Source organism: Salvelinus namaycush, chromosome 1 (assembly GCF_016432855.1).
Source record: "Salvelinus namaycush isolate Seneca chromosome 1, SaNama_1.0, whole genome shotgun sequence".
Lineage (NCBI taxonomy): Eukaryota > Metazoa > Chordata > Actinopteri > Salmoniformes > Salmonidae > Salvelinus > Salvelinus namaycush.
In genome coordinates this window covers 80,019,982-80,036,973 of record NC_052307.1, presented here as the reverse complement: position 1 = coordinate 80,036,973, position 16,992 = coordinate 80,019,982, and the positions used below count along the sequence as shown (strand labels likewise).

Below are 16,992 nucleotides of genomic sequence, written 5' to 3'. Positions count from 1 at the left end.
CAATTTCTATTGGACAAATTCAGGTAGGTCCCTCCCATTTCGTCTCGTTTGCTTCCAATTGGTTCCTATGAATACACCCCTGGAGCAATAGAGCTGTGGGAGGGTCTGAAACTCTAATAGGGTTTGGCTGCGTCCCAATTCACTTCCAGATTGGCCACCTCTCCTTGTCTCCTTTGATTTGCCAAGGAAAGAAAGCCACTCCAGTGTCCCAACACCCTTCGATGGCGTCCTTTCCTTGGCTTTTTCACCTTATGACTTTGAGTGATAGGTGAAATAGGCGTTGAATAGGATTTGAGCACAGCACACGCACAAATAAAACTCTTTATGACCAAAGGTGATAAAGGAAATGAGACAAGAAGATGAGGAAAGGGAGTGGCTTCAGAGTGTTGGGACACAGCCTGAGTTGATGACAGAGTAGTGCTGGGCTGGGCTCTAGTAGTGGTTTGTGGTCTCTCCTGTGTCCCTCACAGTGTCTCAGTCAGTTTGATGGTCACAGCTTTCACCTCAGAGTACTCTGCCAATGCATACTCACCCCTGAGGAATCAAAATACAAAGGTTAATAAATACTAATTCATTTGTATTGTTCTAATCATTCACATTGTGTTAAAAATGTGCAAAAGTGTAAAGTTTGGGTAAACAAACTAGTAAACCCTTTCATCACACATAGTGTTGAAGAGAAGTGACTCTTACAGCTCTCGTCCATTGCCTGACATTTTGTATCCTCCGAATGGTGCCTGGGCATGGAGGGCGTTATAACAGTTTACCCTGAGAGAGAGAGAGAGAGACAGAAAGTGAGAGAGAGTGAGTGAGAGAGCTTAACGGACATATTTTTCTATCCCCGGATTCCTAACGCAAACTCAACCTTTTCATCTGGATCTTCGCAACTAGCTAACCGCAATCCCGGATGACTACTCCTGGCTAGCGTTTCCATCCCGGAGCAAGCAAAATTAGCCTGAAGCTAACAAATTAGCCTGAAGCTAGCCCGGCTAGGGCTCCTGGGCTACCACCGAAGCACACTCCTGGGCTACAATATCCAGATCCCTTCTACTGCCGGTACGGGGCACGGAACCCCGCCGATCCTCTACGACTGGAATACAGACATAATCTGCCCGAGGATTCCAACAGGCCACTCAGGCGCGACGTACGCTGAAGGCCCATTCTGCTAACCGCGGCCTGCTAGCTATCTAGAGCTACTTGGAACCCTACTAATCCACGACTGGTCTATCGACGTCACCGCACGAGGAGGCAAAAACAGACTTTCCTCCATCGCGACATCCCCCAAAAGCCCTTCTGCTAACTTGCTAGCCCCGGTCTGCTAACTGCTATCTTGCTAGCCCCGGTCTGCTAACTGCTAGCTTGCTAGCCCCGGTCTGCTAACTGCTAGCTTGTTAGCCCCGGCCTACTAACTGTCTGAATCGCTGTGTCCCCAGCCAGCCCAACCACTCACTGGACCCATACGATCACTTGGCTACGCATGCCTCTCTCTAATATCAATATGCCAAAGGGGGCGGTGTTGCAATCTACTGCAAAGATAGCCTGCAGAGTTCTGTCTTACTATCCAGGTCTGTACCCAAACAATTTGAGCTTCTACTTCTAAAAACTCGACTTTCCAGAAACAAGTCTCTCACTGTTGCCGCTTGCTATAGACCTCCCTCTGCCCCCAGCTGTGCCCTCGACACCATATGTGAATTGATTGCCCCCCATCTATCTTCTGAGCTCATGCTACTAGGTGACCTAAACTGGGACATGCTTAACACCCCGGCCATCGTACAATCTAAGCTTGATGCCCTCAATCTTACACAAATGATCAATGAACCAACCAGGTACAATCCCAAATCCGTAAACACGGGCACCCTCATAGATATCATCCTAACTAACTCGCCCTCCAAATACACCTCTGCGGTTTTCAATCAAGATCTCAGCGATCACTGCCTCATTGCCTGCATCCGTAATGGGTCTGCGATCAAACGCTCCCTAAAACACTTCTGCGAGCAGGCCTTTCTAATCGACCTGGCCGGGGTATCCTGGAATGACATTGACCTCATCCCGTCAGTAGAGGATGCCTGGTTATTCTTTAAAAGTGCCTTCCTCACCATCTTAAATAAGCATGCTCCATTCGATTTTTTTAAAAACCAGGAATAGATATAGCCCGTGGTTCACTCCAGACCTGTCTGCCCTTGACGAGCACAAAAACATCCTGTGGCGTTCTGCATTAGCATCAAAAATCCCCCGTGATATGCAACTTTTCAGGGAAGTTAGGAACAAATATACACAGGCAGGCAGTTAGGAAAGCTAAGGCTAGCTTTTTCAAACAGAAATTTGCATCCTGTAGTACAAACTCAAAAAAGTTCTGGGACACTGTAAAGTCCATGGAGAATAAGAGCACCTCCTCCCAGCTGCCCACTGCTCTGAGGCTAGGAAATGCTGTTACCATCGATAAATCCACTATAATTGAGAATTTCGATAAGCATTTCTCTACGGCTGGCCATGCATTCCACCTGGCTACCCCTACCCCGGCCAACTGCCCGGCACCCTCCACAGCAACCCACCCAAGCCCCCACCATTTCTCCTTTACCCAAATCCAGATAGCTGATGTTCTGAAAGAGCTGCAAAATCTGGACCCCTACAAATCAGCCGGGCTAGACAATCTGGACCTTCTCTTTCTAAAATTATCTGCCAAAATTGTTGCAACCCCTATTACTAGCCTGTTCAAACTCTCTTTTGTATCGTCTGAGATTCCCAAAGATTGGAAAGCTGCCGCGGTCATCCCCCTCTTCAAAGGGGGTGACACTCTAGACCCAAACTGCTACAGACCTATATCTATCCTACCCTGTCTTTAAGTTCTTCGAAAGCCAAGTTAACAAACAGATTACCGACCATTTCGAATCCCACTATACCTTCTTCGCTATGCAATCTTGTTTCAGAGCTGGTCATGGGTGCACCTCAGCCACACTCAAGGTCCTAAACGACATCATAACCGCCATTTATAAGAGACATTACTGTGCAGCCGTATTCGTCGACCTGGCCAAGGCTTTCGACTGTCAATCACCACATTCTTATTGGCAGACTCGACAGCCTTGGTTTCTCAAATGATTGCCTCGCCTGGTTCACCAACTACTTCTCTGATAGAGTTCAGTGTGTCAAATCGGAGGGCCTGTTGTTCGGACCTCTGGTAGTCTCTATGGGGGAGACACAGGGTTCAATTCTCGGGCCGACTCTCTTCTCTGTATACATCAATGATGTCGCTCTTGCTGCTGGTGATTCTCTGATCCACCTCTACACAGACGACACCATTCTGTATACTTCTGGCCCCTCTTTGGGCACTGTGTTAACTAACCTCCAGACGAGCTTCAATGCAATACAACTCTCCTTCCATGGCCTCCAACTGCTCTTATATGCAAGTAAAACTAAATGCATGCTATTCAATCGATCACTGCCCGCACGTCCAGCATCACTACTCTGGACGGCTCTGACTTAGAATACGTGGACAACTACAAATACCTAGGTGTCTGGTTAGACTGTAAACTCTCCTTCCAGACTCACATTAAGCATCTCCAATCCAAAATTAAATCTAGAATCAGCTTCCTATATCGCAACAAAGCATCCTTCACTCATGCTGCCAAACATACCCTTGTAAAACTGACCATCCTACCGATCCTCGACGATGTCATCGATGAAATAGCCTCCAACACTCTACTCAACAAATTGGATGCAGTCTATCACAGTGCCATCCGTTTTGTCACCAAAGCCCCATACACTACCCACCACTGCGACCTGTATGCTCTCGTTGGTTGGCCCTCGCTTCATACTCGTAGCCAAACCCACTGGCTACAGGTTATCTACAAGTCTCTGCTAGGTAAAGTCCCGCCTTATCTCAGCTCACTGGTCACCATAGCAGCACCCACTCGTAGCACGCGCTCCAGCAGGTACATCTCACTGGTTACCCCCAAAGTCAATTACTCCTTTGGTAACCTTTCCTTCCAGTTCTCTGCTGCCAATGACTGGAACAAACTGCAAAATTCACTGAAGCTGGAGACTCATATCTCCCTCACTAGCTTTAAGCACCAGCTGTCAGAGCAGCTCAGAGATCACTGCACATAGCCCATCTATCTACCTCATCCCCATACTGTATTTATTTTTATTTCGCCTTTACTTAACCAGGTAGGCTAGTTGAGAACAAGTTCTCATTTGCAACTGCGACCTGGCCAAGATAAAGCATAGCAATTCGACACATACAACAACACAGAGTTACACATGGAATAAACAAAACATACAGTCAATAATACAGTAGAAAAAAAGAACAAAGTCTATATTCAGTGAGTGCAAATGAGGTAAGATATGGGAGTTAAGGCAATAAATAGGCCATGGTGGCGAAGTAATTACAATATAGCAATTAAACACTGGAATAGTAGATGTGCAGAAGATGAATGTGCAAGTAGAGATACTGGGGTGCAAAGGAGCAAAATAAATAAATAAAGATCTCTTCCTTTTTCTCTCCCACTCCTTGTCCTTCTCACTGCCACACAGAGGAGCTTCGTCTGGGATACCTACCTATCTACCTGGCTCGTCTGGGATACCTACCTATCTACCTGGCTCTATCTTGTGGCCACAAGGTGCAGCTACAGCTGTGTTCTCACATGAAGAGGTATAAGTAGGGGATACGGAGTCAGAGTGAATAGGGAGTACATTGGTAAAATGCTAATAGAAGTTGTACTGTAGAAAGTAGTAGTTAGCAGCACATGGAGTAAATGAATAATAAAGTAGTAATGGTAAAGAGTAGTGGTTGGCTTTGGGCCAATGGTAACAGTAGTAATAGTAGTAGTAGTGGTAGCAGTAATATTATTATTATTATTATTTTTTTTTAAATTATTATTATTATTATTATTTTTTTTTTTTTGGGGTGTTATTATTATTATTAGTAGTAGTAGTGGTAGTAGTAGTGGTGGTAGTGAGCCTCATGTCAACTAGTCTGTCTGCAGGAGAGAGGACTAACCATAGAGAATTATAGAGGCCTCTAGTGGCCTAAAGGCCAAAATTACCATGGGAAGCGCCATTGAGGGCTTCCACCATTTTAATGTAGTCAACTGGTTGGGACTTCCAACTTCATTGGCTGATCCCTCCTGGTGACCCTGTTGGAGTCATGTCCAACCAGGTCATCAGGAGGGTTCAGCCAATCGGGAAGAACCAAATTGACTACTTTAAAATTAAGATAGCCTCAATGGCGCTGCCCATTCTGTCACAGATACAAAGATGAGTGCTCTATCTATCTCTGGGACTAACCTCCTGTATTTATAGGAACTTGTCAGGCATTACTAATCAATCACTAACATCCAGTTCTCATCCTTACACTATTTTGGATATTAGTACTAGTATTGAATTGTTAGGATGGGAATAGTAATAGCTAATAGTTGTTGCTGTAGTCATATGTAGTGATACTAGCATGGTACCATTGTTCAGGAGTTAACAGTAACCTACCAGACGGTGCCAGTCTCCAGGGCGGCAGACACAGAGAGAGCCCGGTCCAGATTGCGTGTGAACACGGCAGAAGCCAAGCCGTACTCCGTACTGTTGGCTCTCTCTATGGCCTCCTGCTGGCTCTTGAAGCGGAATATACACTGGACCGGGCCGAAGATCTGGATGGGGTCATGGAGAAGATTACATGCCCTGTTCAAATGCATCCTTCCTACCGCCCTCCTTTGAAGAAATCCCTGATGTGACATGGCTGGTAATTGGTAATTGCTTACACCTATCAGTTTGTTGGATCAGTGATTACCTCAAGGAGGAGAGACAGGTATGTTTGTTATGTATTCAAACAGGCCATGGTCAGCAGGAGAAGGATAAAGCAAAGCCTCACAGGCCACAGGTGTCAGTTCAACGCCCAATTTGGATTGACTTGGATTTGATGAATAATGTGAAGAAAATGTTTTATTAAAAAATGCAATGACTTCACTGTTGAACCCTGTCAATGTTGTGTCCAGATAAATGTCTGTAGGATCAATCAGCACCTATCAGAATAGCCTTGGGTCATATTAAGATGAATAATTTAAAAAACAAGCGTTTGTTATTTGACAGGTTCAGGTTCCTCCCTGTGTCAGTCCATTTTCTTCCGTTTGGTGTCTAGTGAATACAACCCATAGAGATAGTTAGAGGACGTAACATTGCATCTGCCACATTATGGCGTCTGTGGGGGCATGGGTAGTGCCATTGAGGCCATCTCCATTTTTAAGTAGTACATTTTCTTCCTCTACTAATTTGATGAGTTGGTAAACAAACTAAAAGGCTGCATACTTCAAATCAAACTTTATTTGTCACATGCGCCGAATACAACAAGTGTAGACCTTACTGTGAAATGCTTACTTACAAGCCCTCAACCAACAGTGCAGTTCAAGAATAGTTAAGAAAATATTTACCAAATAGACCAAAGTAAAAAATAAGAATAAAAAGTAACACAATAAGAATAACAATAATGAGGCTATAAATAGCACAATTGGTTGGGAGAATGAAAAACGTCAGCCATGTTCTTCGGCGCCATCTTTTCACCTGCAGTGTGTTGTTTGAACAGATATAAAGCCAAGGTTGGCAATTTACTGCCACCTATAGTAATGGAATGTTTGTTCACGATTATACATCATCTACTGATCCCTCCTGATGACCTGGATGGAATTATGTGATCATTCCTTAACCCATAGGAAGTCCCACCCCATTGACTACTTAAAAATGGTGAAAGTCCTCAATAGCGCTGCCCATGCTAAAAAGGCTTTTGGCCACTAGAGTCCTCTATGTATTTCTATGATATGATCCTGCTTTACCATGACCATAGACTTGGATAGACAGCTCTAATACCACAAAGCCAGTTTTAGCATGGGCAGATCCATTGAGCACTTTTATCATTTTAAAGTAGTCAATTGGGTGGACCTTTCTATGGGTTAAGGAAGGATCGCAGAATTCTATCCAGGTCAGCAGAAGGGATCAGCCAATGAATGGCAGGTGGCATTAAATCACCAACCTTGGCTTTATGCCTATTTAGAAAACACACTCCAGGTGGCAGTATACACACTTTCAGTTTGTCTACCGACTCATAGAAGAAAAACAAGAATAAATTGACTACTTTCAATTGGAGAAAGATCTACATGGCGCTGGCCATGCTGTCACAGAAGCCATTATGCCACAGATGTAAAGAAGCGCCCTCCATCCATCTCCATGACTATGACCTTGTTTGAACCATAGATATACAGTTGTCTGAACCTGCACTTCAACCACACCACCAGAAGATGGCAGTGGTATACAACAAAACTGCCTGGACCAGTGGTGGCGTTCTCATTTTTATGAATGAAATCACTGTAAAGCCAACATCAGAAACCCCTAGCTCTGGGTAGAAGTTCCCCATAGACACAGATCACAGATCTAGGATCAGCTTTCCTTCCTCCAATCACAGAACAAAGACACAGTAGGCGGCCATTACGATGCAGAAAAAGTTCAGTTGACTATTTACAGGTATTATATACAGAGAACAGAATGATCTGCCTGTGGTATATTTAAGCAATAAGGCCAGAGGGAGTGTGGTATATATACCATGGCTAAGGGCTGTTCTTACACACGACGCAACGCGGAGTGCCTCGATACAGCCCTTAGCCGTGGTATATTGGCCATATACCACAAACACCCGAGGTGCCTTAGTGCTACTATAAACTGGTTAACAATGTAATCAGAGCAGTAAAAATAAATATTTTGTCATACCCGTGGTATACGGTCTGATATACAGTACCACGGCTGTCAGTCAATCAACATTCAGGACTCGAACCACCCAGTTTATAATTAATATCAGGACAGGTTTCGACTGTTAGAGTCTTCTTCAGGCAGCGTTGGGGTGGACGGATGCATCATCCCCCAATCCTAACCTTAACCATCTGACAAGAAAATCACAAAACTGAACATAGATCAGAATTTGGATCTCCCACCTCTTCCTTGGCGATGCGCATGTGGTCCTTGACATGGGAGAATACGGCGGGCTGGATGTAGAGGCCTGTGTCCTCCATGGCCACACCCCCACACTCCAGTTTGGCTCCCTCCTTCTTCCCGCTGTCAATCAACTCCAGTATCTTATCAAACTGCTTCTGGTCAATCTGGAGGAACAGGGGAAGATAGGAGATGAGAGGAGATGAGGGAGGGAGGGAGAGCGAGATAGAGGAAGGGAGGAGAGGAGGGAGGGAGGGAGGGAGGGAGGGAGGGAGGGAGGGAGGGAGGGAGGGAGGGAGGGAGGGAGGGAGGGAGTTGGAGGCAGGCAGGGTGATGTCATTACACAAAAGGTAAAGTAATGGCTATAAAGGGAGTATTCATTTACACACATCCAAAGCTGGCACAGGAGCAAAAGAAAGAAAGAACAGCTAGAAAAATAATGGGAGATTTTCTGCTCCCACCACAAGTGATCTTTAGTGAACCCATACTGATAGCCCACGTTGATAATCAACGGCGTAATGGAAACTACGTTTCTGTCAGAAAAGACCTGAAGGATACGTTCTGTAATTGTCCCACATCTTCTCATGCGGTCAGCTGTAGACTAAAAGTAAATGACTGAATCCTACATTGTGTCCTGCACGGTTAACATCTTCTCATGCTGTCAGCTGTAGACTAAAAGTAAAGGACATTGTGTCCTGCACGGTTAACTTAAGATAATATTTGATTGACTTCCCTGCATGACTTACATGAATATCTGAGTTAAGCACACATCTCTCAAGTTACAGATGTAGGATCTTCATTTGATCACTTTTTTGTTACTGAGAATTTTCCTGCACCACAGGAAATGCCAACTTTTGGAGTTTTAAAAAGGCTTCTAAAGTTTGTAATTTCCACTTAGAAATGTCAGACTTGATTTTCCTTAACGAAAAATGTATCAACCCCCTACAGAAATGTCCATTAACCAAATCCACATAATGATTCACATTTCCTGTTGCTGCAGGATTATTTTCCTGCCGTAGCAAACTGGCTCAAATGAAGCTCCTACATCTGTAGGATTTGGTCCAAAGTTGGGAACTGATCTAGTCGTGAATAATTGCCAAAGACTCCAACCACCCAAGCCATAGACTGTTCACTCTGCTACCATCCGGCAAACGGTACCCGAGCATCGGCTCTCGGACCAACAGGTTCCAAGGCAGCTTCTACCCCAAAACCATAACACTGCTGAATAGCCAGGCTGCTAAATAGTCAACTAATGGTTCCCAAACTATCTGCACTGACTCTGTCTTACACTGACCCTATGCACACTCACTAGACTTTATGTAAACACCGTATACACACTCACTAGACTTTATGTTAACACCGTATACACACTCACTAGACTATATATACACACCGTATACACACTCACTAGACTATATATACACACTCACTAGACTATATATACACACCATATACACACTCACTAGACTATATATACACACTCACTAGACTATATATACACACCGTATACACACTCACTAGACTATATATACACACTCACTAGACTATATATACACACCATATACACACTCACTAGACTATATATACACACTAACTAGACTATATATACACACCGTATACACACTCACTAGACTATATATACACACCGTATACACACTCACTAGACTATATATACACACCGTATACACACTCACTAGACTATATACACACACCGTATACACACTAACTAGACTATATACACACACCGTATACACACTCACTAGACTATATACACACACCGTATACACACTAACTTGACTATATACACACACCGTATACACACTAACTAGACTATATACACACACCGTATACACACTCACTAGACTATATACACACACCGTATACACACTCACTAGACTTTATATACACACCATATATACACTCACTCACACTACAGCGTCCCTCCCACACAAAACCCTCACACATTGACATACACTACATACGCACACACACATACACACACATAATACACACGCATACCGATACAAACACACATACAGTACATATGTGTACACACACACACACACACACACACACACTTTTACTCCACATTGATATGGTACTCCATGTATATATCTCCACATTGATCTGGTACTGGTTCTCCCTGTATATAGCCTCACATTGATCTGGTACTAGTACTTCCTGTGTAAAGCCTCACATTGATCTGGTACTAGTACTCCCTGTGTAAAGCCTCACATTGATCTGGTACTGGTACTTCCTGTATATAGCCTCACATTGATCTGGTACTGGTACTCCCTGTGTAAAGCCTCACATTGATCTGGTACTGGTACTTCCTGTATATAGCCTCACATTGATCTGATACTGGTACTCCCTGTATATAGCCTTACATTGTTCTGGTACTGGTACTCCCTGTATATAGCTCCACATTGATCTGGTACTGGTACTTCCTGTATATAGCCTCACATTGATCTGGCACTGGTACTTCCTGTATATAGCCTCACATTGATTTGGTACTGGTACTTCCTGTATATAGCTCCACATTGATCTAGTACTGGTACTTCCTGTATATAGCCTCACATTGATCTGGCACTAGTACTTCCTGTATATAGCCTCGCATTGATCTGGTACTGGTACTTCCTGTATATAGCTCCACATTGATCTGGTACTGGTACTTCCTATATATAGCTCCACATTGATCTGGTACTGGTACTCCCTGTATATAGCTCCACATTGATCTGGTACTGGTACTCCCTGTATATAGCCTCACATTGATATGGTACTGGTACTTCCTGTATATAGCTCCACATTGATCTGGTACTGGTACTTCCTGTATATAGCTCCACATTGATCTGGTACTGGTACTCCCTGTATATAGCTCCACATTAATCTGGTAATGGTACTTTCTGTATATAGCCTCACATTGATCTGGTACTGGTACTTCCTGTATATAGTAGCACATTAATCTGGTACTGGTACTTCCTGTATATAGTAGCACATTGATCTGGTACTGATACTTCCTGTATATAGTAGCACATTGATCTGGTACTGGTACTCCCTGTATATAGCTCCACATTGATCTGGTACTGGTACTCCCTGTATATAGTAGCACATTAATCTGGTACTGGTACTTCCTGTATATAGCCTCACATTGATTTGGTACTGGTACTTCCTGTATATAGCTCCACATTGATCTGGTACTGGTACTTCCTATATATAGCTCCACATTGATCTGGTACTGGTACTCCCTGTATATAGCTCCACATTGATCTGGTACTGGTACTCCCTGTATATAGCCTCACATTGATATGGTACTGGTACTTCCTGTATATAGCTCGACATTGATCTGGTACTGGTACTCCCTGTATATACCTCCACATTAATCTGGTAATGGTACTTTCTGTATATAGCCTCACATTGATCTGGTACTGGTACTTCCTGTATATAGCTCGACATTGATCTGGTACTGGTACTCCCTGTATATACCTCCACATTGATCTGGTACTGGTACTTCCTGTATATAGTAGCACATTGATCTGGTACTGATACTTCCTGTATATAGTAGCACATTGATCTGGTACTGGTACTCCCTGTATATAGCTCCACATTGATCTGGTACTGGTACTCCCTGTATATAGCCTCACATTGATCTGGTACTGGTACTCCCTGTATATAGCCTCACATTGATCTGGTACTGGTACTCCCTGTATATAGCTCCACATTGATCTGGTACTGGTACTTCCTGTATATAGTAGCACATTAATCTGGTACGGGTACTTCCTGTATATAGCCTCACATTGATCTGGTACTGGTACTTCCTGTATATAGCCTCACATTGATCTGGTACTGGTACTTCCTGTATATAGCTCCACATTGATCTCGTACTGGTACTTCCTGTATATAGCTCCACATTGATCTGGTACTGGTACTTCCTGTATATAGCTCCACATTGATCTAGTACTGGTACTTCCTGTATATAGCCTCACATTGATCTGGCACTAGTACTTCCTGTATATAGCCTCGCATTGATCTGGTACTGGTACTTCCTGTATATAGCTCCACATTGATCTCGTACTGGTACTTCCTGTATATAGCCTCGCATTGATCTGGTACTGGTACTTCCTGTATATAGCTCCACATTGATCTAGTACTGGTACTTCCTGTATATAGCCTCACATTGATCTGGCACTAGTACTTCCTGTATATAGCCTCGCATTGATCTGGTACTGGTACTTCCTGTATATAGCTCCACATTGATCTAGTACTGGTACTTCCTATATATAGCTCCACATTGATCTGGTACTGGTACTCCCTGTATATAGCTCCACATTGATCTGGTACTGGTACTCCCTGTATATAGCCTCACATTGATCTGGTACTGGTACTTCCTGTATATAGTAGCACATTAATCTGGTACTGGTACTTCCTGTATATAGTAGCACATTGATCTGGTACTGATACTTCCTGTATATAGTAGCACATTGATCTGGTACTGGTACTCCCTGTATATACAGTGGGGCAAAAAAGTATTTAGTCAGCCACCAATTGTGCAAGTTCTCCCACTTAAAAAAATGAGAGAGGCCTGTAATTTTCATCATAGGTACACTTCAACTATGACAGACAAAATGAGAAAAGAAAATCCAGAAAATCACATTGTAGGATTTTTAATGAATTTATTTGCAAATGATGGTGGAAAATAAGTATTTGGTCACCTACAAACAAGCAAGATTTCTGGCTCTCACAGACCTGTAACTTCTTCTTTAAGAGGCTCCTCTGTCCTCCACTCGTTACCTGTATTAATGGCACCTGTTTGAACTTGTTATCAGTATAAAAGACACCTGTCCACAACCTCAAACAGTCACACTCCAAACTCCGCTATGGCCAAGACCAAAGAGCTGTCAAAGGACACCAGAAACAAAATTGTAGACCTGCACCAGGCTGGGAAGACTGAATCTGCAATAGGTAAGCAGCTTGGTTTGAAGAAATCAACTGTGGGAGCAATTATTAGGAAATGGAAGACATACAAGACCACTGATAATCTCCCTCGATCTGGGGCTCCACGCAAGATCTCACCCCGTGGGGTCAAAATGATCACAAGAACGGTGAGCAAAAATCCCAGAACCACACGGGGGGACCTAGTGAATGACCTGCAGAGAGCTGGGACCAAAGTAACAAAGCCTACCATCAGTAACACACTACGCCGCCAGGGACTCAAATCCTGCAGTGCCAGACGTGTCCCCCTGCTTAAGCCAGTACATGTCCAGGCCCGTCTGAAGTTTGCTAGAGAGCATTTGGATGATCCAGAAGAAGATTGGGAGAATGTCATATGGTCAGATGAAACCAAAATAGAACTTTTTGGTAAAAACTCAACTCGTCGTGTTTGGAGGACAAAGAATGCTGAGTTGCATCCAAAGAACACCATACCTACTGTGAAGCACGGGGGTGGAAACATCATGCTTTGGGGTTGTTTTTCTGCAAAGGGACCAGGACGACTGATCCGTGTAAATGAAAGAATGAATGGGGCCATGTATCATGAGATTTCGAGTGAAAACCTCCTTCCATCAGCAAGGGCATTGAAGATGAAACGTGGCTGGGTCTTTCAGCATGACAATGATCCCAAACACACCGCCTGGGCAACGAAGGAGTGGCTTCGTAAGAAGCATTTCAAGGTCCTGGAGTGGCCTAGCCAGTCTCCAGATCTCAACCCCATAGAAAATCTTTGGAGGGAGTTGAAAGTCCGTGTTGCCCAGCAACAGCCCCAAAACATCACTGCTCTAGAGGAGATCTGCTTGGAGGAATGGGCCAAAATACCAGCAACAGTGTGTGAAAACCTTGTGAAGACTTACAGAAAACGTTTGACCTCTGTCATTGCCAACAAAGGGTATATAACAAAGTATTGAGATAAACTTTTGTAGGTGACCAAATACTTATTTTCCACCATAATTTGCAAATAAATTCATAAAAAATCCTACAATGTGATTTTCTGGATTTGTTTTTCTCATTTTGTCTGTCATAGTTGAAGTGTACCTATGATGAAAATTACAGGCCTCTCTCATCTTTTTAAGTGGGAGAACTGGCACAATTGGTGGCTGACTAAATACTTTTTTGCCCCACTGTAGCTCCACATTGATCTGGTACTGGTACTCCCTGTATATAGTAGCACATTAATCTGGTACTGGTACTTCCTGTATATAGCCTCACATTGATCTGGTACTGGTACTTCCTGTATATTGTAGCACATTAATCTGGTACTGGTACTTCCTGTATATAGCCTCACATTGATCTGGTACTGGTACTCCCTGTATATAGCCTCACATTGATCTGGTACTGGTACTCCCTGTATATAGCTCCACATTGATCTGGTACTGGTACTTCCTGTATATAGTAGCACATTAATCTGGTACGGGTACTTCCTGTATATAGCCTCACATTGATTTGGTACTGGTACTTCCTGTATATAGCCTCACATTGATCTGGTACTGGTACTTCCTGTATATAGCTCCACATTGATCTGGTACTGGTACTTCCTGTATATAGCTCCACATTGATCTGGTACTTGTACTTCCTGTATATAGCCTCACATTGATTTGGTACTGGTACTTCCTGTATATAGCCCCATTCTTGTGTATTTTATTGTATACCTCTTGTGTTACTATTTTATTTTGTATTATTATTTTTAAGCTCTGCATCATCGAGAAAGGTTCAGAAGCAAGCATTTCACTGTAAAGTCCACACCAGTTGTATGCAGCACGTGTGATAAATACAATTGAATACCATATACTGTCTGTTGCCCCATATTTGAGCATTTTGCTGTAAGTTGACATATTTGAGATGCTTTTCTACTGGCGGTATCACAGACACAATGACTAGAGGTTGTGGAGTTTGGACGGCTTGCTCTGTGTCAGTGGAGACTTTCTGACAAACTGTGTCTGCTCTGCTATCCAAACACCTGTCTGAGAGGCGCCAGAAGAAAATAAAGAGAAGAGAAGGAAGGGGGGAGAGGAGGAGAGAAAATAGAAGAGAGGGGGAGAGGAGGAGAGAAGAGAGAAGAGAGGGGGAGAGGAGGAGAGAAGAGAGAAGAGAGGGGGAGAGGAGGAGATAAAAGAGAAGAGAGGGGGAGAGGAGGAGAGAAAAGAGAAGAGAGGGGGGAGAGGAGGAGAGAAGAGAGAAGAGAGGGGGAGAGGAGGAGAGAAGAAAGAAGAGAGGGGGAGAGGAGGAGAGAAGAGACACCTGTGGTCCGTGTGATGTACGTGGGTCCAGGGGGTCTCCTATGACGATACTCTTGGCACTCTCGACGCTGCGGCGTACAAACTCCTCATAGATCTGTTCCTCCACGAAGACACGCGACGCGGCCGTGCAGCACTGGCCCTGGTTGAAGAAGGCTCCCTTTTGGGTCTCCTCCACTGCCAACTGCACTGTTAGTGAACATAGGAGAGATGTTGACGAAGGCTGTCGCCAAATGCCTTAGAGTCCCTCAGAGTAATAACATAACAATTGGCCACATCTTCCCTGAGGGCAAGATTTGGCATGATAATGACATAATTTTCTGGTTGTAAACTTGGTTTCTGGTCGTAGAGATGTCAGATAACAAGATTAGAACCGGGTAAACATGTATTTTTCTGGTCACAAACACATTTAAAAGAAACCCTGTCCCTTTAAAACCTGTATACAACCTGACCACGACGTCTTCAGACCTTGTAAAGACGTCATTGCAACCAGTTTTGCCCGCTGGGTTATCATATTATATTGTTGATATGTTGGATAGGCTAGGAGCCACGATGACACAATGTCCGTCATGATAACCATCACACAGTTCGCAATCAGTCTCCATCTCTATTGCTTACAAGCACACTATTGATCACACACACTGTGTCAAAGGCCTTTCCTCTGCGCCTAGCAGACCTGCTGTCTTTGTTCTCCCTCTCTGCCTTGTTGGTTTAATAGAGAGACAGAAACCACATCACTTACAGTCCGAGTCAGCAAAGACAATGCAGGGGTTCTTCCCACCCAGCTCCAGGGTCACTCTTTTCAGATTACTCTTTGCTGCGGCCTCTTTGATCAACTGGCCTACCTGGGGAGACAAACAGGGCGAGGACGGATCACAGGGGGAAGTCATATAACAATGTGTCATATGGCACATTCAGTTCAAACAAATACTTAAAAAAATATATACATTGGGATTTGATAGGGCACGAGGGACTGGTATCGGTGAGACAGATTGTTAATGAATGCATGTACTGCATGCCGAAATGAGAGAGATACCAACATTTTTAAACAAGTGTCAAATAAATGTGACATTTATTATAAAACCCTCAGTATATTTGTGAACATTTCGTGTGTTTATTTTACAATCCTGCACCCCACTTGGCTTTGAAAAATCTTTTATTTTCAGCCTTGGGTTCAAATAGTATTTGTTTCCTTTTGATACTTTAGCTGCACTTGATTGAGCTTGTCTGGCACAATGGAACACACAAACCAGTCCCAAAAGTGCAAACCCCGCCCATCTGACACTCCAGGCAGACTACTTGAAAGAAAAATACTACTTGAACCCAGGTCTGTTCATTTTGGAACAGATAGTGAACAGTTACATAAACCACAATCATCCAACCAGTTGCCCCGTCGCTTCCAGCATTATGCATACCTCCAAACATGCACGTACCTTTGTAGATCCCGTGAACGCCACTTTGTCGATGCCCATGTGGCTAGCAATGGCTGCGCCTGCTGTGGGGCCGAACCCTGGCACGATGTTCACCACTCCGGGGGGGAAACCGGCCTATCATGGCAACCCGACGACGATAGTTAGTGATCAGAACCATGTGCAAGGGAATAAGGTACGCTACTCGCTACTTCTGAACACAGTCAACATGGATGAGTTAAAGATACATTACACTTTCAAATCAAAGTTAGCAGGATCTACACACAAAAACCATGTTCTGGGACATGGTTTCACCTTAACATTAGACTACTCTTAAGGTCTGTAAATATAGGACAAACTTTCATTTAAGAGTGAAATGTCCCTTTAAGGAGCATGAGAGAGTT

The 16,992-nt window shown here is 43.8% G+C and overlaps 1 protein-coding gene across 1 annotated transcript in view; it reads right to left on the bottom strand.

The window, feature by feature from the left end:
* Window positions 1-464: 464 nt before the first annotated feature.
* The window catches only part of aldh1a3 (aldehyde dehydrogenase 1 family, member A3), a 33,310-nt gene continuing 16,782 nt past the window's right edge, over window positions 465-16,992 (bottom strand). The window contains exons 7-13 of the mRNA XM_039005478.1: window positions 16,613-16,726; window positions 15,922-16,024; window positions 15,184-15,368; window positions 7,959-8,123; window positions 5,476-5,633; window positions 691-765; window positions 465-534 (exon numbers count right to left, since the gene is read on the bottom strand). Of these exons, the coding sequence (XP_038861406.1) occupies window positions 465-534; window positions 691-765; window positions 5,476-5,633; window positions 7,959-8,123; window positions 15,184-15,368; window positions 15,922-16,024; window positions 16,613-16,726 (870 nt within the window). The remainder of the gene's footprint in view (window positions 535-690; window positions 766-5,475; window positions 5,634-7,958; window positions 8,124-15,183; window positions 15,369-15,921; window positions 16,025-16,612; window positions 16,727-16,992) is intronic.